We start from the raw sequence: 25,738 nt of genomic DNA, 5'->3' as shown, positions 1-25,738 counted from the left end.
ATGGAGGAAATGGACGAAACTGAAGCGGTGCCTCAGGTTGATGATTTTTCTTCCTGCTCGTCTCTCTACATTTATCTGTTTCACAATTTTCTTCTGCTATGAGGAATCGAGGAACGCGAGATTAATCTAAAGCATGATTATTCTTCTCTATTGTATCTGGATGGAACGAGAAAAATTAGAATGCAATTTCGATCATCTCTGCATTACTCTGTTTGAAAATTTATATCTGGTTAATGAGAAATGGCTGAAAAGGAAAGCAAATGAAACTGTGATTGGCTTGTAGTGTAACTGTATGAAAATCGAAAAGCGAGAATGCAATACATTTGAAGGAGCCTGGACTATCGATTCTGCCTTTTCGAATTTTATTTTGGATTTTGTTTTCTTCGATGTAAGTTAATAAGGTTTGGATGCTACTGAGAAAATTTAGGAGCATAGATAAACGTGTAACAGTTGATTCTTTCGGACATTTGAACCAGATTTATTAGTTTCATTGAGCACAGCAAATCACGTTAATTTTATCTGTATTTTATCTTCTAAATTAGGAAAAGCTAGAAATAGAGATGATATGGAGACTGGTTTCTTCATAATCTATGTATACAGCGAATTAATTTCATTTTGATTTAATTAATGCTTGCAGCCATTCAATAACTCAACTAATCACAATTCTACTCTAATTATGCTTTTCAATGGATAGATATTGTTATCTATTGCGTCGAACTTGTCACATGAAAACTTCTTGCCTTTGAACTTCACCGTATCTTGAAATACAAGACTTCAAGTGACCAAAATTTAGCAAATTCTAATATATTCCTCGAGTTTCCTTTTTATGTAAATCAGTTTCTGTGATGATATGTAACAAGTTCTAGATCTGGTAAGAATTAGATGAAAAAGAACTGATGGTGCATCATGAGAAATTGGTGGAGAATTTGTCCATCTTCCATTATATCGAAGCTATAGACTTCATCCGCTGCACATTCTTTCTAATAAGCGATTTCACTTCATATATGCTGACAACTCTGAATTGAGAAATGTTCTTCACTGGTTTTAGTAGTTTATCACCACCTTTCTCACTGTGTTGCCCCTTTTATTCCCCTGGGTTGAACAACAGATATACATGGCTTGTGTTAAACATGGACAGAGGTGAGGATTTCCCGACCATACAAATCTTGGTTTCTACCTTTGTTTGGTTGTTTGTAAGTATCAAGAGTATGTGAGGGATTTTGTATGTTATTATGCATACTGATACTAACTAGTGGCAATAAATATGTGACGTAAAATGCTTGAACATATTTACAAGAAACTAGTAGTCTTATTCTTAGGTATTTACCATAAAAAAGCTAAAACGTGATTTCTTTTCATAACTTTTGTAAGCTCCAAGAGAAACAAAGTAAATAGTTGAAGATAAGAAAGTAAGGGCAAAACAGAAAAAGGTTCCCTTGGTAAAAGGAGGAGATAAATGTACATTACATGTTGCTGCATTGATCACATGCTTGAATTGTAAGACATGCATGACACAGCAAGTTCTCTCCTCAGAGTGGGAGTTTCATACTATGATTCTAGCATTCGGCAGCTTCATGTGCTGGAAGTTTGGGAAGACGGTAGCATGGACTTTCCTCTGATTGAACTAGGTACGAGCTCAAGTCTCTTTGTGACTTGTAAGGATGTAAGCTTTCTGATACGGTTTAATTCAATTTGGTGTGTTTCCTGATAATATTGCTGGAAACTTTAAGGAGATGTAGTAATAATTGCTTTTGTACTGGTCCCACTGTGTACATGCGTTTTTCTACAAATTTCTTTGGCTGCAGTTATTAAATCTTAATATTTGTACATCATGTTTGCTTCTTCTTTTCCTTTTTTTTGTCGATTCAGTGAAATATCAAGCTCAGCCCCTTATGATATATACCAGCACTAAAAGTGAAGAGTCTTTCTTGGCTGCTTTGCAACGGAGTGGTATGCTGATTTTTACTTAGTTTATTAATGGAATTTCATCCTTCGGTCTTTGTTTACACTTCTAAGCAATGCAGACGGCATGTCTGAGGCTCCTACTTTGAAGCTTGTGAAGAGTTCAATTTTCAGCTATGAACAGGCCTGGCACAGGTATCAAGCACAGACATATTGTTTGATTTTCAGTAATTATTAGAAAATATTTGAATATTGCTGGATGTTCCGGATAAAATGGAACTTGTATTTAGAACAGGCTAGTTGGATCCCTTCTCATCAACCCTATTACCGAGTTAGTTCATTTATTGGCTCCCCTCAATATTTGCTGCGCAGATTGATATACCTACGGGTAACAGGAATGGATGATGGATTAAACATTAAGGAGAGAATTTGTTATGTAAGTTGATTACTGATAGATATTTTTCAGACCTTTTTACTTTTATATTATGGCTATTGTTGATGTAGAATTTCAGTTGTATATCTTAAAGCAGTGCTAGAGCCTACTGAGCTGGCGATCCTATTCTGTAAATATTTGAATGAACTGAACTTAATCATTGTAGAGACTAAGGTTGGAGAGAATCCAATGTTCTATATTCTCATTATTAAAGTCTCTACATGGTATTAGAGCCCACAAGCTCAAACGAGCATTCGGTTCAAAATGGGATCCGATCAAAGATTGGTGAACCCAAAAGAGGCACCATTTGAGGGGTATGTTAAGGATCCCACATTGATAAAAGAAGGGACCTAACAATGGTTTATAATAGACATGAGCTACTCCTCTCATTGCCAATTAGTTTTGAGATGGAACCCCATGAATATTGATAATCATAAAATGGTTTAACTTGCTATTGGAGTACGTTAGTCTGAATTACGACATAATCTATTAGAATAGCTAACAGACACACCATCAAACTCTGCTCGTTCTAATATAATTTTTTTTTTGCTCATTCTTAGAGCAACCTTTCTCCATATATTTGTCCTTTTTGTGTGTATTTAACCTAAAAAAGGTCTAATGTTTATCTGTTTATTATTTTATTTTCCTTTCATTATTGAGTTAGTGGATAACCTTAGTGGCGATATGAGATTTTTTATTCCGTTAATATTTTTCTTTCATCTAAAATTGGCTTTCTGGTTCCATTACAGTAGCAATTTAATTTTTATCTGAAATTGAACAATTATTTTGTTGGGGGGTGGGGGTGTTTCCTCCTTTCCAACAAGTATAGTTGAGTTCTATGATGGACACGGGAAGTGATATTCAAATTCGTGCTAGTGGGGGTCTTCTTGCCATACTGGAGAATGAAAGGATCGTAGAGTCGCTTGAACAAAAGGAACTTGGAACTTCATCAATAACTATTGATTCTGTCATAGAAATTTCATTGTATCCTTTTACCGTTATCTTGAAAAGCCAGTTACTTTTCTGTGTTTGGATTTAAGAAACAAAAGAAGTTTATATTAATCCCTCCTTTACATATAAAACAGAAACAAATTTCTAAAACTTGATGCAACAGCTTTGGAAGCATTGCAGATATTTCAAACTGACAAACATCCGAGCCATATGGGCATTGGAAGAGCTAAAGAAGGGTGATTCGAGAACTTACTCGTCTGTGTTTCTCTGAAGGAAACTAAACCGATATTTCTTGTTGCAGGTTCTCCGTGTTTGGGATGATGAATAAGGTTTGTATCTGTCGGTTTACTTTAAATTTTGGAGCTCACGTACACCGTCAGTTAATTCAATCTCCTCATTTCAGTGTGTAACACCTATGGGCAGACGCCTCTTGAGGTACACATTTTTTACTATGAATTTACTTACAGCCTTTTTGTCCATATATCTCTTCTAATCCAAAAACTTTGATAATGGATGTTCTCATTTAGAAATTGGTTCCTGAGGCCATTACTGGATCTTGAAAATTTGAACAAGCGACTTAATGCTGTATCCTTTCATTCTTTGACGGTATAGAAGTGTCGAACAGTTTCCAGAGATGATGAATGCATTATTAGAGTCTTGAGATATGAAATGCACAAGGACCGTACGGCTTACCCTTAAAGTGTGTAAATGAATATATATTATGGGTTAAATCGCAAGTTTAGTCCATAAACTTTTATGGTTGTGTCTAATAATTATTTGAACTTTAGAAAACGTCCAATAGGTCCCTAAACTTTCAATTTTGTGTCTAATAGTTCTCCATACCTCTAAGGTTGTGTGTCTAATAAGCTTCTAAACTTTCAAAAAAAGATTTTAGGTCCCTAAATTTTTAATTTTATGTCTAAGAGGTCCTTATTAGGATCTTAAAAAATATTGAAGGGCCAAAAAACTATTAGACATCAAATTGAAAGTTTAGGGATTTATTGGACTCTTTAAAGTTCAAAGACTAATAAGACACAAAATTGAAAGTAAGGATATGTTAGACACTTTTCAAAGTTCAGAGGCTACTAGACACAAGTCTAGCCTATATATAATATTGTAAAATTATGGAAAAAAAAAACAGTATGAAAATGCCTTTCTTCTTTAACACATTAAAGATATCATTTTTTCTTTCTTCCAATGAATTGATGCATTCCTTACGCGAAACTCTAAAGATTGTGAAAGACATTCCCCATATACTGAAGGTAGTAGAGCTTCTTCTATTCTTCATAATTTATACTCATCAAATACATTGGCAGCATACATGATAGAAAGTCGTTTTTTGCTTGTAGTTGCCTTAATATGTTTGTAAATTTTTTTCATGGAAGAAATTCAATTCTCCCAGTTCAACATATTCTTCTGGTGATTGGACAGCATTCTTGAAGGTATGTTAACCTCCTCAAATGCTATGATATTTTGACTCTATTACCTGACTAATCAGTAATTGTGCAAACTACTCGGGTGAGGTTGGGATGATTTTTGAGAAAAAGTATTTTTGAGTGAAACATTTTTGTATGCACTTTTGAGAGAAATCTAATTAAATGTTTCATGTAGATTTAAGTATTTTTTATTGGCTTTTAGAATTTCTCTCAAACTACTTCCAGTTTTTCTTTTAATAGGTTAACACTCTTTAAAATTTTAACCAAACATTGCAAATTTAAATTAAAAAAAAAAACTTTTAGTCCTCTATAAACACTTTAAAAGTGACACTTAGAAGTTAGAACTATGATTTTGTGGTTGCTCAAGTGTCAGTTAAACATCCAAGTCAAAGGTATGAGAAAATCGTTGCATCATTTTGATATGATTGCTATTAGGTTAAGTTGGGGATATTATTAGGGTATTAAGGGTATATTAGTAATTGGGTTTGGGAATTGGTTATAAATAGAGGGAGGGGGAAAGGGTGAAGGTAGGCCATTGGTAGTATGGTTTAGGCTTGAGTATTCTTACTCAAGAGAGGGGAGGGTCCAAGTACCTCGAATTACTTGGTAGTCATTGTAGTTCTTATATCTTATTATATTTCAATATATCGTGAGTTGTTCGGGTTCATCACATTTTTGTTTACATGTCTCAACTGTTTCTCATCATTAGTTTGCTTCTGACTTGTGCGTCACGTTTAAATTCTGCCGTTTATCGAATAAGTTGCCATCTTTTACTGTTAAACTCATTACACAATCTTTTCAAATCATTATCGATATGAGGTAGGGAAAACAATTTTTCCTTGAAAGCATGGTAGAAATTCTTCCATCTCGTTAATGGTATTTCCAGTTATCATTTGATTTTATAAGATGAGGAGAAATTGCAAAGTAAATTCAGGGGGAGTTGGCAGTCAAGTTTAGTCTATTGAAAAATAAAATAAAATTAAAATATGACAATCTTGAATAGGGAGTGATGACTGGAAATTGTTGTTTTCTCTTTTTGAATTTGATAGGAGAAAACATTTTTATAATCTTTCATCTCTGCCCCTCCATATTGTGGACCGATTTGTAATCAATAACTTTTTTAACCTATTATTTTGATGTTCTGTTCTTCGTCTTTTTTCTACTGTAGAGTGTTTGCTCACTTTTGCACGTGAACAAGATATTTGAAGTTGGCATGTCAGAGAACCTTAGAGATAACATGAAGTACTTGAATTTGGACATGGTCGAGAAGGTACCCAATATTAGCTTTGATTCACTTTCTCTTTAGTCAAAATAATATTTGATGAGTCTTCTGTAAATCTTTGTTTATTGCAGGCAAATTCATGCATTACCACAGAGTTGGCTTATGTTTATGAGTTGGTTACTATTTCTTACTTCTCTGGTCTTCTATTTATATTTCTGTTTAATCTGCTGACGTTTCTGCAATAATGGAGAAAGAAACTATGGATTTCTTCTAATAATTTGGGTCGTGGAACTAGTCAGCATCCCTTCACCATGCTCATCAAATGTACATTACTATGATTGGCTTTTCTACAAGCGCATTGGATTGACATTTAAGCACTTCTGTCTTCTTTAATGGATCTCTTATAATATTTGAATTTCATTTTGTAGGTTATTGGTGTTTTAAGCACTTCTGTCCTCTTTGATGGATCTCTTATAATATTTGATTTTTCATTTTGTAGGTTATTGGTTTTTAAGCACTTCTGTCTGCTTTAATGGATCTCTTATAATATTTGACTTTTCATTTTGTAGGTTATTGGTGTCTTAGATGTTAGTAGAAGCAAAGAGAGGTCATATGAGACAATTGTGAAGGAGGGTTTTTGTGATGAGGTGAGGGATAATTATCCAGTTAAACTGCTCTTCTTACCATAATATTATTATATTTTTAGAGCTACTGCACATATTTTTCTTGCCCAACGGGAATACAGATTCTTCTCTTCTTGTCATCTTTCCGAGGTTAGTTTATCGAGTTGAGATGTTAGTGTATCATGCACAGAGTTCACTTTGTTATCTTTATGAATTATAATAAACAATTTAAATCTGAGACAGTATTTAACTTTTACTTCTGGATTGCATTGGAAATAGACTTTTACATACTTTTCTTTTGGATGGCTAATAGTTGGATGAGCTGAGGCAAATCTACGAGGAATTGCCTGAATTTTTGGAGGAGGTGCATTTTGCATATTTTAAACATCAAAAAGTGTTCACAAGTTGAATTTACAAATGAGTTCTTCATAAATTCACCACTTTTGACAGGTTTCATCAATGGAACTTGCTCAATTTCCTCAGCTGTGTAAAGACAAGCTTGCCCCTTGTATAGTCTACATACATCAAATAGGTCCGCATTCTTTCCAGAGCATTCACTTGAAAAGATTTCTTCAAACTATCCATATTTTGTAGGCATTTTTGGTGGAAAATTGAGGCTGAGTGTATGAAATGGCCTATTAAAGGGATTTAATGCAATGATTATTAAGGAGAATTATAATGGGTGCCAAACCGAGCATAGCTCAAATGGTTAAGGCACCTATCTCTGACCAGAAGGTCATGAGTTCGAACCCCCACCCCCACAATGTTGTACTAAAAAAAAAGATTATTAAGGAGAATTATAATGGGTGGCAACTTACAAATATAGTACAAGGAATAAGATTTTAAAAATATTACAGTTTTTGGGGCAGATGTCTATCAATGTCTATTGTTAAACATCTATTAGTTTCTATCAGTGATAGATGTCTATCACCGATGGACTTGCGGGATAAGATATGGTTATGGTCTTTTTAAAAATTCTCCCATATTTTGCAAATTCTTTTCAGCTTAAGCTAGATTTGCTATTATTTTGGGTCAAATTGTTATATGTGCAGCCGCCCCGATTATTAATGTGCTGTCTTCCCATGAAAAGAGCCCAGGGCATAATTACTACCATCCTTTAATGTAGTGAAAATGGAAAGGAGAAAGAAAAGTTTGTTTTATATAGCATGTCACTGTTATGCATATATTGCATGTTTTCGTTCTTTCATTCATTTTCAAGAGATCGGAGCCTGGACTTTTATATCTCTCTCTCCCCCTGCCGACCCCCCTCCCCTCCTCCAGGATATCTATTGTGCATATTTGAAGAGAAACTTGACGAAAGCACACTAGAGACCCTAGGAGATTTTGAATTTGCTGTAAGTTGATGTTAGATCGAATTATTGTAACAGATAATTCTGATAGTGTTCTATCTGCTTTAGCTAAAATCTTTACAAATGTAGTTCTCTGATGTGGATGAAGAGATAAAGAGATACTTTTACCATAGTCCAAAAACACGAGAATTGGACAATCTGCTTGGAGACATTTATCATAAAATTTTAGGTATTATTGTTCATTCTCTTTGTTCGTATTTCTCTTAATTTCTTGCAGCAGATTATTTTAAGATTTTTTGTTGGTTGGTATATAGTTCAGAAGAATTGAATAAAAGTTTATGCTTAGTGCTAAATTCCAATTTATGTACAAAGTTAGCACTTCACAATTGGAAATTAAGAAAGGGAAGAGTAATTAATCTTAGTTTCCATAGTCATGTCCATTAACTTACTCTTTGACCTTGCCTATATTGATGCCTAGAAGATATGGAGAGGGCAATTATCAGAGACTTGGTGTCACATGTACTTGTTTTCTCTCAGCATCTGCTCAAGGCTGTAGATTTTGCAGCAGAACTTGATTGGTACTTATGCTCTCCCGCATACACTTTGTGCATTTTGAACATACATCAATCATCTTCATGGTTTTGTACAGCTTTTTATCACTAGCACTTATTGCTCGTCAGAACAACTATGCAAGGCCAGTTTTAACTACGGATAACATGCTTGATATAAAGAATGGAAGGTTGGAACTTTTGGATCAACGGGTCACGTTGAATATAGTTAGGCATACTTTGATAAGAATACTTAGATCAGTATAGTACATTTGTTGTAGGCATGCTTTGCAGGAAATGGCGGTAGATACGTTTATTCCAAATGACACGACGATTTTTGATCATGGTAAATTGATGGTGCATTGCATTACATATCTGTATTCAACTTCAAACTAGAAACACGCATCCGTTCCTATTAATTTTCAAGTTCATGTCTTTTCAGGAAGAGTTAATATCATTACTGGTCCAAATTATTCTGGTAAAAGTATCTACATAAAACAGGTGAATAATTTTTCCTTTCTAAAGCAGTGTGCTGTCTTCCTGTTTCTCTCCACGTTAATGCATATTTGGTAAACTTATTCTCTTTCCATGGAGTTTCCATCTGCAAACGAAGTAACAATATGGGTCCATATATGGTCTTTAAAGGTATAGATATGTTCAAAGATAATCCATTGCAGAGTGAAGATGTTAACTTATAAGTGCTTTCACCCCTTCTTGCAAAGTTATAGCTGATTATCCTTGGCACATACTTGCCACTGATTTAGGCCATTCTTCTCGAATGATCAGTTAAATATGGCAGAACAATTTTCATGCACACTGTCATTATTTTTAAGTTTATATTTCTTGTGATTCATGTGTTATTGATGCTTTGTGTATTCGTGGAGCCTTTAAGGCAAGTCCGGGAGAGTTGGGGCAACCAAGGGAGTAGTAGATATTGTAGGGATATTTTAGTATTTTGTACATATGAAATTGTCTATCGTGAGATTATCATTGCAGGTTTGCTTATCCAGTATAGTATGTGAGTGAGTTAATGATAGAAAATTGTAATAGGAGGAAGGTGTTAAAAAACCACTCCATCTAACAACTTAAGCGACATTTAATCTTTTATTCATGTTAATTGAGAAGAAAAGAAAATAATTCTTACTTATTCTTTAAAGAGCTTATACAAGGAGATAAAAGGATATAAATAGCAGCTACAAGAAGAAGAACAAAACAAAATCCTTGTCTATTAGGATAAGAAAACACTTTCCTATTAGAATAAGGAAACTCTAACCTATTAAAAAAAATTAACACAATAAGAAATTAAAATATAACAAATATAATTTAACACTCCCCTTGAGCTGGTGAATGAATATTCTCCATTCCCAACTTGTTAACCAAATGCTCAAAGTTGTTGTTCAATCCTATCGTAAGGATATCTGCTATTTGATTATTTTTTGGCACAAATGTAGTACATATATGAGGCCATTGTATAACTTTTCTTTTATGAAGTGGCTATCAATCTCCACATGTTTGGTTCTATCATGTTGAATTGGATTATGTGAAATGTTGATGACAGACTTATTATCACAGTAAAGTTTAATAGGCCATTTCCATGGAATTTTCAAATCTTCTAAAATAATCTTTATCCAAAGTAATTCATAGATATCTAATGTCATAGCTCTAAATTCTGCTTCTAAACTTGATCTTGCAACTACATTTTGCTTTTTACTTCTTCATGTTACTAAGTTTTCACCAAAAAAGGTACAATAACCAGAAGTTGATTTCCTATCGTCTATCGATCTTGCATAATCTGCATCTGTATAAACTTCTAGATTAAGTTTCTCGTCTTTTTTAAACAACAATCTTCTCCCAATGGAGTTCTTCAAATAGTGAAGTTTCTGGTACACTGTTTGAAGGTGAACTTCTTTTGGACTATGCATAAATTGACTTACCACACCTACAGCATACACAATATCTGGTCTTGTATGAGATAGATATATTAATTTTCCTACTAACCTGGGTAAGTTTCTTTATTTACTGGAGGACTCTCTTCGACTGCACATAATTTATGCTTGGATCAATCGGTGTTCCCATTGGTCTGCTACCAAGCTTTCCTATTTATGAAAGTAGGTCTATCACATACTTCTGTTGTGATAAAAATATGCCCTGTTTAGAATATGCGACTTCTATCCCAAAAGTTCTTTAACTTCAAACTCATGGATCAAACAATTTCTCAAATTATCTCGTTCTTTATTATCATTACCAGTGACAATAATACCATCTACATAAACAATTAGTATTGTCACTCCCTGCAGTAGAATGCTTTATGAATAATGTATGATTTCCTTGACTTTGTTTGTAGCCTATCTTCTTCGTAACCTGAGAAAGAATTCTAAACCACGCCTTAGGAGATTGCTTTAGTCCATACAATACTTTTGTTAGTTTACACACCTTATTTCCTGCTGTCTCATACCCAGGTGGAACTTCCATATAAATTTCCTCTTCAAGATCACCATGCAGAAAAACATTTTTTACATCATATTGTAACATATCTCATCCATGATTTATAACAAGAGATAATAGTATTCGTACCGTACTCATCTTGGCAACATGTGCAAAAGTTTCAAGATAATCAATTCCATAAGTTTGAGTATATCCCTAAGCAACCAATCATGCTTTATACCTCTCAAGTGTTTCATCTGCTTTATACTTCACAGTATATACCCATCGACAACCTACTGCTTTCTTATCTTTAGATATGGTAACTAACTCCCATGTTTTTATTTTTTTCTAAGGCCTGCATTTCAAGATTCATTGCTTGTCTTCATTCTTCATGTTGTACAACCTCTGTATATGTTTTTGGAATATTTATTTAAGGTTAACCACAAAGCTTCTATACTGACTTGAGAGTTTGTCATAGGATACAAAGTGTGACAATGAATACCGAGTGCAAGTTCGTTTTCGTTTCCTCAAGGCGATAGGCAAATCTATATCTGATTCATTATTAGCGGATATTGTAATGTATGGTTCATCATTGAATCTTTTCTCGACAATTTCAGTTCTAGATATATGTTCAGACTCTTGGACTTGCTCAGTGTTCCTTCTTGAATAAACCTGTAACGGTACAATAGCAAGAGGGTTAGATGGCCCTAGAATTTCAGTGGGGTTTAGTACTTGTGATGGATTTGGGTTTAGTACTGGTGATAGTAAAGGGTGTGAAGGAAATGTGAGGTTAGGGATGGGTAAATCATCCTTATCTTCCAACAATATTTCCTCCCCCTGAAGATAAGGTGAGGTAAAGAAGCTGGTGTCTTCGTAAGAGTAATATTGGCAGAGATGAAGTACCTTTTAGAAGGAGGATGATAACACTTATATCGCTTTTGGATGTTCGAGTATCCAACAAAAATACATTTGAGTGCTAAACCCAAATCCTCCTGCTACTGTACCATTACAGGTTTATTCAAATTTTTATCGTGCATTTGATGCCCTTTTATTATTACTAGGAAAGGGGACCCGTTTGTGTTTAGCAAATTCACAAACATCGCATTGAATTAACTCAGGATGAATATTTTGGAACAAATCAGGAAACATAATTTTAAGGGTTCTAAATGAGGGATGTCCTAGTCTATAATGGTGCAACCATAGCTTACTTGAAATATGATGAGTTTGTGAGGTGAGAGCGAGTGGAACAATATCCTGACCAGTAGGTTCCTCAAGATAATAAAGACCATTTTTTTCTTTAGCAAGTCCAATCGTCTTTTCATTGTTTTAGTTCTGTAGAATACAAGAAGAATTAGAAAAAGTTACTCTGCATCCTAGATCTTTGATCAAATTTTTTACTGAGATCAAGTTGTTAGGTACCCAAATACAAGAACCTAACAAGAACACTATATTGCAATACAAAAGAGTAATTACAATATCGATAGTCTTTTGAGAGGACTATCTCTCTCCAAAAGAACTCTCTCAAGTCCTCATCAAAATGCTATTCTCCAAGATATTCTTCTCCTCTCCCTACTACCCCTATTTATAACAACTCCTAACTAATTAACATAATACCCCCACTAATAATATTCCCAAACTATCCCTATTAGGACTCTCATATTACCCCACCCTTCAAAGACACCTTGTCCTCAAGGTGTGCATACAAACACTAAACAAAATTCTCATACTCGCCCCCAACCCATATTAACAAAAGATGCCGACTGAAAAAATAATCTTCAACAACACAGCAATAACAAGGAATTGCCGCCTGAAAGTCGAAAGAAATCATCTTGAATGGTCCAAAAGGCTGGTTTTGTTGTTCCCAAGTTAGCCATGTACAGAACTCTCTGTTTTCCCAAGTAGGAATCTGCCGAAGTAGTGTCTCAATCCTATCTCAGTGATTTTCGGCTTGAGATGTCCCCACTCCCGATTCTTGATGATACCAAAGTAGACATAAAGAATCTCCCCATGTAGGTGCAGCCCGTCAACCACCCTTACATCCATGTCCGTCTCTCTCGACCAGACTTGTAGATATAAGAAAACTGCAATTCTCACCCAACCTTGTGACCAAAACAGCATAAGTCTTGCGAACGCCTTTCGAACCAGAACCCACAATGTGAACTCCCACAATGAAATAAAAATTGGCATCCATGATGGATTTTTGGATTTGCTCACTTCCCAAGTGCTAGAATTTGTTCGGTTTAGTGTGACACACAAAGTTCCATAGATGGCGCAGCAAGATGTTGAGTTCAGTAGGATTGTAGATGAGAGAATGAGTTTTTGTTTATTTTGGACAAGCTCCTAAAATGATCTCCCATAGGTCGATCTGCGATGAAAGTCATCGTGGGTCTCAAATTTTAGTCTATTTTGTTGAGCCGACTTACAAAGTCGATTTTCTTCACCGCTGTATTCGTTTCCAAGGTGCAAAGACGTCGGCTGCCAGACCTTCATTTTCCATCTTCAGGGCTTTTATGAACAAGGTATTTATTTCTTTTGCACGTTTCCAACGCCGTTCATTCCCGTTCATTCCCGTCGCCGTTCATTCCCGTCGACATCTTTGCAGGTTTCCAACGCCGTTCATTGTACACCAAATCAACGAGGTATTGATTTCTTCTTCCCCCAGACACGTCCAAACCTTCAATTCCCGTCGCTGAATAAACTTTATGTCGATGTCTTTGGACGTTTCCGACGTCGTGCAGCGTGTTCCTCGTCTCCTGCCCCCTTCTGTTTATACCATGGGTAATTAATAGTCTTCCGTTGAGATTGGTATATATGAGGATATATTTTATGTATATGTACAGAAAATGGAAGTTCTAAACGTCTCACAGTATTAGTATTCTTGATTATATTCGTATATATAGGTATATATTGTATATGTGAATATATCTTATATGTGTATACACATATCTTAATAGTTATGTAGAAATGGTCCTCCATACCATTTGTAATTATTAGTCTTCCGTTAAGATTGGTATATATGGGGATATATTTTGTTTATGTGTATAGAAAATTGAAGTTCTAAATGTTTCATATTCTTAGTATTCCCGATTATATTCGTATATATAGGTATATATTATATATGTGTATATATCTTATAGTTGTATACAAGATATAAACGCATATATTCTATAGTAATGTAGAAAGGGTCCTCCAAAACTGAATTTTAAACGTCTCATGGATGAAGCGAAAAAAGTTCTTAGATTTCGAATTTAGGAGATTTTTGGACGGGATTTGGAGATATTTTGGGAGGTTATGATTTCAATTTTGGGGAATTTAGGGTTTTGTTTTTAATGTTTTGGTGTTTTAATTTGTTTTGGAAAGTATCGTTAACCTAAAATGATGGGATCTAAATTATAACCTTCTAATTAATCAATTTTGAAATACAAGAGACTATTTAAGTAATTTACATGATGGGTACCTCTTAAATAGGGTTGATACATGTTTAAATTCTATACATTCTCTCCCTCCTTTTATGTAATTAGGATTTTTAAATAACACATCAATGTACTAATCCCTAATAATAACCTACTCCTCCTCCCATTATAAAAACATAATAGGATGTGTTTACTTTTACCAAATTGGTCACTTTTAATTTGGCTTAGCCTCAGCCCAAGCCCAATAACTTTATTTCTTCCAGGAGCCTCCTTGTATAGTAACCCTAACCCTAACTTCGTGTGTTTTCTCCCCTGCAGTTTACCTTTCCGCCGTCGCCCACCCCTGTTGTGCCAATATCTTTTCCGATGCTTATTCATCCGCCGGCCGCCGCACCCCCCAGGTCCTACGCACGCCAGAACCTTGTCCCCTCCCTCATGTGGTTCACCCTTCCGTCGCTGGCCGTCGTCGTTCTCCAACTTCTTGTTGCGCCGCTTCTTTACTCGACAACCCCCGTTCAAATCTGATCCCGCCAAAAAGTTGTCGTTTCTTCTCAGCCATTTGATTTCTTCTTAATTCTTCCTTTCGCACTTCCAACGACGAGATTAATGCCTTCGTTTTCTCCTCCCCCTCCCTTCACGTGTCGCGCTCTCCATCGCCACCTACTCCCATCCTACCAATTCCTTGTCCTCTACCTCTTCATAATCTGTTGATGGAAGTTTTTCTTCTCTGTTCTCGAGGAATCCCCGCCCAAAGACTTTCCTTCCCTTCGGTTGATTTTCCATCGAGATTCAGTCCACGTTCTTGGATACGATTGTCGCCTGCCAGCCACTCTTCGCCCCTGCTTTCGATATCCCAGCCTAATTGCTTTTCGTATACTTCGCACTTCTTCTATTCTTCGTAGCCCGACTTCTATTTTTTGCTGCATTTGTTTCATAAGATCACTTTCTTCGGCCAGACATCTCTGATCGTTCAGCATGAACTCCAACACACGATCACGATCCATGACCAGGATGAACTTGCTCTGTTACCAATTTGTTAGGTATCTGAATACAAGAACCTAACAAGAATATTATATTGCAATGCAAAATAGTAATTACAATATCGATAGACTTTTGAGAGGGCTCTCTCTCCTAAAGAACTCTCTCAAGTCCTCACCAAAATGCTATTCTCCAAGATATCATTCTCCTCTCCCTACTATCCCTATTTATAACAAGTCACTCCTACCTAATTAACATAATACCCCTACTAATAATATTCCCAAACTATCCCTATTAGGACTCTCACACAAGTCAACAGTTAAACGTGGTATATGAAGCACATTCTTTAAAGTAATATTTGAATTTATATTAATAAGATACCATGTGCTATTAATAAGGTACCATTTACTGTAGAAATTTTCTTATTGCTTGGACAAAGACTATAAGAGATAAAATGATAGCTACTATTGGTCATATGATCAGTTGTACTAGAATAATCATCCAGGTACCATGTTTAGGTTGAGAAATTGTACCTGTCAAAGTTACCGAACCTGTACCTTGACTAGGAGCATTATCCAAAGTTTCTAAAAAGCTCCTTAGTTTTTTTTATCTCATATTTGTCCAATGGATTGCGACATTGATGCTGATAAAGAGACTAATCTGCAACTTAAAATATGAAGACCCAAAATAACGAAGGAAAGAATAAAGAACAACACTGAAACCGGTCTGAATTGAGACGGGATGCACTGAACCAAACTTATATAAAGCTGAACCGGGTTGGACAAGCTGACCCGAATGAATAAAAAACCGAACCAGACTGGAAAAAACTAAACCAGATCGAAAAAGGCTGAACCGAACCTGAAAAGGGCCAAACCAGAACAAAAATGTTGAACCGAACCGAAAATGGCAGAACCAGACCAGAAAACTGAACTGAATTGAGGAACCCCAGCCGGACCAAAAATGCTTCATCTTTATTTTGAAACCCTAAAAGCACAGCAGCCACACAAACTTCAGAAACCTGCAACCACGAACGGGAAAATGGCATAGATAACTTGAAAATGTTTATAGTTTGCTCAAATGACCTCAATTACAAAAATTGACTGACCCAATTTATTATCTGGAATATAATATTGAAGGGGTAAATTACTATTTTAGTCTCAATCTGGAACGCAAATAAGAAGTTGCAATTTCCCCCTCTTTTTTTTAATATTTTCGTTCGTATATTAGTCTAGGTTGAGGCTAAGAATCGTATATTCATTTCCCCCTTTTAAATTATAGTACCACGACCTCAATCTGAACGTTCGTGATGGAATTAACACGACGATGGTTCGATGATTGTTAGCCTGACCATGGCCGTGAACCATAAACCACGATTGTTAGCTGGGTCTGTGGAAAATAGGACCATGGCTGTGGTATTCTTGGAGACAAGCAATGAGCTGGGTTTGACCGTGGTTCTTGTTAGCTGACCATGGCCGTGAAAAGTAAAACCACGACCATGGTGTTCATGAAGACAAGCAATGAGCTAGGTTGACCGTAGTTCTTGTTTAGTTGACCATGGCCGTGAAAAGTATAACCACGGTCGTGGTGTTCATGAAGACAACTAATGAGGTGGGGTTGACCGTGGTTCTTGTTAGCTGACCCTGGCCGTGAAAAATAGAACCACGGTCGTGGTGTTCATGAATACAACCAATGAGCTGGGGTTGACCGTGGTTTTTGTTAGCTGACCATGACCGTGAAAAATAGAACCACGACCGTGGTGTTCATGAAGACAACCAATGGGCGCGGTTTGACCGTGGTTAAATTGGTTGCTTTACTATGGCCTTGAAAGGTACGACCACTGCCGTGAATTAAATGACAATTATACCCCTCAATTGAAATTGTAACCGTTGGTATCCTCTCATTTCATCTTCGTTTCTTTTCTTCCGTTTTCGTTTTCGTGTTCGCCCATCCAATTTACTCTACTTCACTTTATACTGGTTTTTGCAATTTTGTGTTCCGAATCGCTTCCTATATCTGAAACGTCGAGGTTAGCACATTTTTTTTGGTATTTGCGTCTCGTTTATGGCAAGAAAAAAGTTTTTTTGTACTCATTTGTGATTTTTTTCGTCTTTCATTCCTTCAATGGCCGCCTTTTTAGTATTTGCGGTACTTCTAGGGCTCGAAATCGGCGGTTTTGGTTTCTGATTTGATGTCTTTCTTTCTCTGTGCGGTTGTAGTTCTTTCACATGTCGTTAATAATGTCTTTAGATCTGTACTGACGGCTGACATCCTCCAGGTTGGACTTCACTTACTGACCAACCACCCAACTCCGAGCTTGCCTGTGGTCACGGTTCAGTACTTCATGTTTGCACTTGTGAACATCATTAAACTTCGAAATGATGAATGAGTCACCACCTTGGATACTCTTCGCACGCAAACCCCATTTGCAACCTTGCTCGGTACATCCAACAGTGAACAATGTCTTTGTCGATTTTTTAACCTTATATTCGAAATTCAACTTCATAGCTAGCACAGACAGTTTGAAGCGTAGTTCTTCCTTCGAACGGAAAATACCCTTAACAGCAATTTCACTTATGAAGTCGAACCCATTGCCAGTTATGATATTCTGCATCGGACGTGAAACAACTTCTTCAACAGTTTGATAAGGTGCATTCCCACTCACTATATGCGACTCATGAACATGTTGACCTTCATTCTCATAATGTTCGTCAAGCACATCCTCGGTATAATATTCATCCTCCTCCCCATTGTCATACCCATTCCCACCATCGTCCTCAATCCCATCCTCGGTACGATATTCGTCATAATCATACTCATCATCACTCTGAAATTTGTACTCAACCTCGTTCTCGTACAGTTGACCATAATATGGAGATTCGTCGTCGTCTAGGTTACATGGGATAACGTTATCGGCTAATGGTGTAATCTGTGGGACAAATGAGGGAAGACCGACATCATCCAGAGGAGAGTCAATAGAAATAGAACGACCGAAACATGGATCATTTTGCCTTGGGTAATATGGGAATGAAGACGATGTATGGGTTTCGAAAAAATTATTTCCTCTCCTGCTCCCACTACCATATGATGCTTTAGGTACGACGGTTACGTACAAGGATACTTGTGACGGATCGGGAGGACCGTTCAAATAGAATATCAAACTGCTGTCATCAAATATTAGATAGTTTGGGACTTCGTACCGAAAATCAAATCTATATACGTACTGTACAATAAGACCAAATTGGTCAGGATCAATTCTAGTAAGCATGTGCAAGACATTTACTAGGTTGGCATATGTTATTGTTTCATCAACATCTAGCCCACCCATGATGCCACCTTCGTACACAGTACTAGCCTCGTTCCACTTGCCACCATAGATCACAAATAGTTGACGCATCCTGCATGGAGAATAATAATAACACACAAGTAATAAGTAATCAAAGTCACCATGACCGTGTTAGTTTCAGACACGACCATAATATAAAGCACAAACACGAGTGGGGGCACATAATCGAACATTAGAGGACCACGGCCGAGGGAACATACAACCATGGCCCTTAATCGAACATTAGAGGACCACGACCCCGGGAACATGTCACAACGGCCATGAAACAGATGATAAGCACCACGACCGAGGGAATTTGCAACCATGCCCATGAATCAAACAATAAAGGACCACGGCGAAGGAACATGCTACCACGACCATTAATCACACAACCACGGCCGAGGGAATTTGCAACCACGGCCATGAATCAAACAATTAAGAACCACGACCGAGGTAACATGTTACCACGGCCATTAATCACACAACCATGGCCGTGATCCTAAACACCCCGGTCACGAATCGACAAAATGGACCATGGTCGTGAGCCGATCAAGGTTATCTGTATGCAATCGACCTAAAACGACGGCCGTTAATCATAAAACCATTGATCACGGCCATTAAACGAATAAACACGGCCATGAATCATTGACTTACGTAACTTCTTTTACCGACAAAAATATTGATAAAAATTCAGAAATTCCATTTACTCCAACTAAATATATCATATTCTAGACGAATTGAAAACAATATTATCAACCAATAAAAAACTAACCTCGTTCAAGGTGTCAGAGATGAAAAATTAACTTCCTTTCATGGATTCAAGATGTGAAAAATGTTGGAAAAGGTGTGGAAGTTCTTCAAAACCACGTGAAAGATGTGCTTCTGGACAATACGGACTGAAACATACTTTTATTTTCTGCACTCGGTGAGAATGTGTGGGTATATAATAAATGATAGTACAAAAATTTGGTGAGGAATTATTAAGTTGGTGGTACTTTAATAAATTCATGGCCAGTGGAACTCGCCCATGGTTTTAATTACACCAACCTAGGTGATTCTGTGCCAGATTTGTTGTAGTTCAATTTATTTGGGGTATATTCGTAATTACAGACTCTCTGAAATGTCAGAAAAGTTAAAATTGGGTCAGTTGAGTCAATTTTTATAATTTAGTTATTTGAGCAAAATAGAAACTCTTTTAGGTCAGTTGAGTCAATTTTCCACCACGAACGGTACACCTAGATTTTGACGACGACGACTGATGGTGGCGGCGACGACTGACGATGGCGACTGCGGTGATTGACGATGGTTAATCCGACGACAACTAGCGGCTTCGAATCCTTGAAATAGGGCGGCTGCGACGATCTTTCACGACATTCCGACGGCGGCGTGAGCTCAAGTGGTGTCGGCGGTACAACAGCGGCGGCTACGCAGTAGCAACACGGCGGCGGCGGCGAGTGAGATGGATTCAGGCGGAGATCACAAACGAGGAAAAAACGATCGAGGAAAAAACTATTGAACCCAAAAAATAGCAGGAAATTGACCAACAATGACTGTCAATCAAAATTGATCGGCAATGAAGGCCAATCGAAAAAGTCACAAGGTTCTGATACCATGTTAATTAATAAGAAAAGAAAATAATTCTTACTTATTCTTTAAAGAGCTGATACAAGGATATAAATAGCAGCTATAGCTATTAAGAAGAAGAACAAAACAAAACCCTTACCTATTAGGATAAGAAAACCTTTTTCTATTGGAACAAGAAAACCCTAACTTATTAAAAAATAAACGCAATAAGAAATTAAAAGATAACAAATATAATTTAACAATTCATATTCTTAATAGGGTGAGCATTAAAAAAAAAATCTTAACCGATGGAAAAGTGGTCAGCTGGATTTTGTAACTCTGGGAGTGTTTAGAATCTAAATCCTTTGATTCTGGCTGCTAGACTTTCTTATTTAGTGTACTATTGTACTACTCTACTTAGTAAAACTAATGAATTGATGGGGAATTATTAATTTGTATCAGAGGGTTTCAATCCGAACGGCTACTTAAGAAAATGCATGGATTGATGCAGTAGAAGATAGAACATATTTATTTAGTTGGAGGTGCAAGGGGAAATAAAGTTGATGTTAAAAGGACAGACACTTTTGGAGAAAGAATTGCAGGCAACTCTCGAGTGCATAGAAACTGACTGCATTTTGAATGGAAGGAGACAGGTTGAGAGAAGCAACAATTGGGACTCCAGAAAACACTTATGTGGAAGGGAAGAATAGTGGATATGAATGCGTATGTGCATGGAACGAAGATGCCTATTTTTGACAGAAATAATCCCCTGGATTTTTTCGCACTGAAAGGTACTTCTCTGATAATAAACTGAATGAGAAACGAATCGACTATAGCCACTTGGTTCCAGTAAAAGGATGGTTGACCACGATCAGAAAATGGGAACAACTAAAGTATTTAGTGATGAGAAGGTTCCAATCTTCTCAAGAAGGTTATCTCAGTAAAAAATTAATGGCTATGAGACAGTATACTAGCATATGGGAATATCAACGACAATTTGAGATATTAGCTTAGCCATTTAAAGACATTCCTTGGAATCGTTTAAAGGTTAACTTATTAATGGACTAAACTGGAGATTAAGATGGAGCTGTGGATGGTCGATCCTAATGGTCTTAAGTAGGGTAGTGGAGGCAGTATGGAGAGCAGAGGATAAAGTACAGCTACTTAAGTAGGCAAGGGGCGGTTCGTGGAATGATCAATCAGAGATAGCTATAACTGGAGGTATGAAAAAACTACTATACAATTGTCAATAGCTAATAATTACAGACTTGGTCCATCAGCTAGTACTATAGTTTGCAAAGCTTTCAAGTTACAAGGGACGCAAAATGGTGGAGAATATATCCCAAACAGATGACCGATCTTATTGGTAAATTGATTGTCTGGATACATATTCAAGATCGTGTTGGATCCATTGGGCCAAATTTTTGAACAAGATTTCATGTCATTCATTTTCTAAAACTATGCCTTTCAAGTCACCATATGTTAGCGATGCCCCTAAGATGAAAAGCTGAGATAGATTAGTGACTCCTAATGATGTTGCGTATCAACTCCTTAAAGATAAGATTTTAGAAGAGGTTAAATTCAACTGTGGAGAAGCCAGCAATGCATTAAAATCTGTTCAGACAAGTGCTTAAGATAGGTAAATATTGCCGCAGTGATTTAATACTGCCTAGTATGTAAAGCAGAAACTGGCAACAGCTTTTATGGTTCTTTTCCTGTTGTAGCAATGTGTGTGTGTGTATATAAAGGTTTAAAGCTTTTTCTTTTTCTATTTTTTCTCAAGTATTGAATGTTATATATAAAAAGTTTGAAAATTTCTATAGATTGCCTTTCATCTGCCAAACTCAAAGGATCTCACTGGTGTTCCCTTTCCGAGCTATTCTCACACTACTCCCCTTCTCTTATATTTAGTAATTGGGATGCTTTTATTTGTTCTGTTTAGCTGGCTTATTTGGTCTCTGTTTTATGCTTTCGATTTATGTATTTGTATCTTTTAAATTTTTATTTTTCCTTTCACCCCTCCGCGAGTTTGTATCCTTGACAATTTTTGTTCCTTTTCATTTCATCAATGAAAAGTTTGTTTTTTTGTTCCAAAAAAAAAAAAAAAGTTTGAAAATTTCTGGCTCCATCCTTTACCCCAAGGATTTTAAGTATTTTGACATGTAAATGTGGTATTGCGTGAGCATTGTGACACTTGTGCAAATTTGGTATTTGAGATAGTAAATGATAGCCAATTGTAAATAAGCGAGGAGAGCGGGGAAGAGGTCAGGCTGGATTTGGAAGCTTGGAGTTTTTGACACTTGAAATCCTGTAATTCTGGATGCTAGATTTTCTTGTCTATTGGCAAGCTATTCTACTACCGTAGAATTAATGAATTGAAGAGAGAATTACAAGCCTGCATAGTTCTAACCCCAGTTATTCTTCTTCTTCCACCTTCCAGGTTGCTCTTATTGTATTCTTGTCTCATATAGGAAGCTTTGTTCCAGCAGAGGCTGCAACTTTAGGCTTGACTGATAGGTCTGTCTTGCATATAATGACTACCTTCCTTCGTACCAGTGTTGGATTTAAATAATTACTTATCAATATTGACAGAATATTTTGTGCTATGGGAAGCAAGCATATGACTGCAGAACAATCAACTTTTATGATTGACTTGCATCAAGTTGGGATGATGCTGAGGTACACTCGATAAAGTTCCTAACTGCTTGCAATCAGAGTAGTAACTGAGGTTGCAAGATTTTCCTAGAATGAATGTTGATTGTTGTGCAGCTGATGTTTCTAGTAGAAATTTAGACTGGAGTGCTTGAGTAATGGCATGACCTTAGTATTGAATCTGCTACTCTCTATCATTGATTATACTTTATTAAGAATATACACTAACCCTTCTATCTTAAATACTTCCATCGTGAAAAATTCAGGCAGGCAACATGTCAATCGTTGTGCCTGATAGATGAATTTGGTAAAGGTACTCTTACAGAAGGTTAGGCTCGCCAATGTACACCAATTTGAATATGCTTTCCATATCTTGGGCATGATCGTGTTCGGCAGTTGCAGTGTCTTTAATGTTAGTAACTTCACACTGTTTTCTCTATGCATTTAAGATGGCATTGGTCTTCTTGGTGGAACCATCAATCATTTTGCAAGTTCTGATGCTTCTCCTAAGGTTTGACTTCCTCTTCTGAATTGCAGATTTTTTTTTTTAATTGCTTTCCTCATATTTAGTTGGACGTCGTCTATTTTCAAACTCCGTACAAGTACAAATACATGTAAACACCCAAGTATGCATGGTGACACATAACTTTTCTAATAAACACAGCATTAATATTCAACTGCAAAAATTTTAAACAAGAACTTATTTGGAAGGACAAGAACTAAAATGAAATAACTGTAAAAGTTCAGGACAGACAAAACTAAAAAAATAATATTATGAAGTTGGTTCTGGAAAATGAAAGACCTTCACAATTTTGTTTCTTAATTACATAGGGTTAGATTATAGGGACTCCTTGAAATGATTGCTCATGTTTTCAGGTGCTGGTGTGCACTCATCTAACTGAGCTAATTAATGAGGGTTTACTGCCAATGGTAATTCATTTTGCGTTCTTCTATTCCAAAAGTCTGTTGTCTTGGGACATGAATTTTCTAATGCCCCTTTTCATTTATTGCAGTGTGAAAGGATCAAGTTCTACAACATGAGTGTCATACGACCTGAAAATGATTGCTCTGGAAATGAAGATATTGTATTTCTTTATCGGTAATATATGATATACTCCTCTTCTGTTAGATTGCTATTAATCCCAGCTTTTCCTTTGGTAACCTTCTTTTCATTGTTTTTCATAATTTTGTGTTTCTATTAGTTTCTTCAATTTTGAAATGGAAAAAGAAGATAGACATTTAACCGTTTATTCTTCTGTATTTTGAAATTTACAAACAAGAAAAGAAACTACTTTGTCTTGTGTCTCAAAACTTACACGCACGACTAGAAATGGGAGATTTTCATATCCACTTATTCTTCATAACTAAAAATAAGAGAGGAAAAGAGATTGAAATTGGAAACATTTATACACAGCTCAATTACTTTTTCTTTATCTGTTGGTTTTCTTCCATAGAGTTTTTGGGTTGGCAGAAGTCCCCCAACAACACCCATTGTTGTTACTTGAATTTGAATACCTGAACAACAAGTTCTATATATTTTTCTAGTCCTGGGTAATTCTAATTCAGTAGAAGCCAGGGTACCACAGTACAGTTGACATCTATGCATTATCTTTGAATGTTGTCTTAGAGCCATGCTGTCATTATTGTAATCCTAGTTTAGCCTTAGAATGTTAGGACACATTACATTCAGCTTCCTTAAGTTTGACGGTGATGTTCTTGTTTTCCCCCATTGCAGTCTGGTCCCAGGACACGCTCTTCCTAGCTACGGTAAGTAAATTATATAAATACATCTATATGCATATACATTTGCATAGATACATACAGACATACATTCCAATTGCAATCTGTCTTCGCTAAGTATATGAATGCATCTATACATTTCTAGAAAATTCTTTCTGAGACGTGTAAATTTATATCCTGTAGGTCTACACTGTGCACTTCTTGCTGGTATATCTCAAAGCCCATAGCCAGATGAGTTTTAAATATTTTGCATTCTTCAAATTGAAAGTAAAAATTTGTTAGATGCCTCACCCCACCCCATTGCCCCGTGCGAATAATCCGCCCAAAGTATGCTTTAGAATTTCTCAATGTCATAAAAACTTGTGGGTTATTTGTACCATAATGACAGTGGTCTTCTTGCTTCCATTATTGCTGCAAATTGATCCTTACGTACTTGTAATTGTATAGGCGTTCCTGAGGAGGTTATTAAGAGAGCAGCATTTGTTTTGGATGCCATGGGGAATAATAAACATGTTGAGCGGCTGCAAAATGAGAATTTATCCGCTCAAGAGAAGCTATACCAGGTGGAGTTTTCCTTCAATTTCAATTCTTAAATTGTGTAGTTTGAACTTTGATCTATCTATGATGCCTCACCACCTGTTGGCAGAATGATGATGCGTTTGATCTTTGAACTAAATACAGGATGCCGTCGACAAGTTGCTGGGACTTGATGTTAACAGGTGTGATCTAAGCTGTTTTTTCCAGGACATATTTCCTTCTTAATCGAAGGTAATCGAACATATTTCCCTTTATGATGGTTGCATTTATTTAGAGTTCATACGACTTTACAAAGTTTCAATTATGTCTTCAAACTTAGAAGATAATTTTTATTATAGTAACTTGTAGCTTCCATGTTACTTAAATATTGATGTGCCAATGCTGGTTGAACTAAGAACGATGATTTGACACGATGTGATTATGCTGATTGAATAAAAATGACGATTAGACATAGTAAATTTTAGACCAAAATTTTCAGCCTGTTAAATCTAATTTATCTAGTTGGCCTAGTTGCTTGTATCATATTGTGTAAAGTCATTACTCTTCAACCAGCGTGTCAGTTAATATCTAAGTGATGGTGTCATCCACAAGGACTTATTAGAATCAAGATTGAAAGTTCATGAACGTAAATAAAACCTTTTATGGTTAACGGACGTAATTGAACAACTACTAAGGTTCATGAAC

At 36.3% G+C, this 25,738-nt stretch overlaps 1 protein-coding gene across 2 annotated transcripts; it reads left to right on the top strand.

Annotated features, from left to right (window-relative positions):
- MSH5 (MUTS-homolog 5) lies at positions 1-25,444 on the top strand. 2 transcript variants are annotated; one of them, XM_022295607.2, is made up of 34 exons: positions 1-36; positions 1,109-1,140; positions 1,534-1,628; positions 1,870-1,950; positions 2,025-2,097; positions 2,275-2,338; positions 3,165-3,319; positions 3,421-3,522; positions 3,588-3,615; positions 3,690-3,721; positions 3,814-3,871; positions 4,462-4,548; positions 4,672-4,728; positions 5,891-5,992; positions 6,076-6,120; positions 6,514-6,591; positions 6,881-6,931; positions 7,018-7,099; positions 7,849-7,922; positions 8,007-8,106; positions 8,359-8,455; positions 8,527-8,616; positions 8,707-8,771; positions 8,868-8,926; positions 22,566-22,642; positions 22,718-22,804; positions 23,044-23,105; positions 23,227-23,288; positions 23,654-23,707; positions 23,791-23,876; positions 24,513-24,544; positions 24,701-24,724; positions 24,965-25,080; positions 25,199-25,444. In XM_022295607.2, exons 1-34 carry the CDS (start codon positions 1-3, stop codon positions 25,277-25,279), a joined length of 2,424 nt encoding a protein of 807 aa, XP_022151299.1. In that variant the 3' UTR covers positions 25,280-25,444. The 2 variants fall into 2 exon arrangements, with proteins under 2 accessions (XP_022151299.1, XP_087975041.1); XM_088118915.1 differs by having other exon boundaries at positions 8,356-8,455.
- The last annotated feature ends 294 nt before the right edge of the window (positions 25,445-25,738 follow it).

Source organism: Momordica charantia (assembly GCF_013281855.1).
Source record: "Momordica charantia cultivar OHB3-1 chromosome 10 unlocalized genomic scaffold, Mcharantia_2.0 BLBB01000010.1, whole genome shotgun sequence".
NCBI classification, from domain to species: domain Eukaryota; kingdom Viridiplantae; phylum Streptophyta; class Magnoliopsida; order Cucurbitales; family Cucurbitaceae; genus Momordica; species Momordica charantia.
This window is presented reverse-complemented; position numbering and strand designations above follow the sequence as displayed.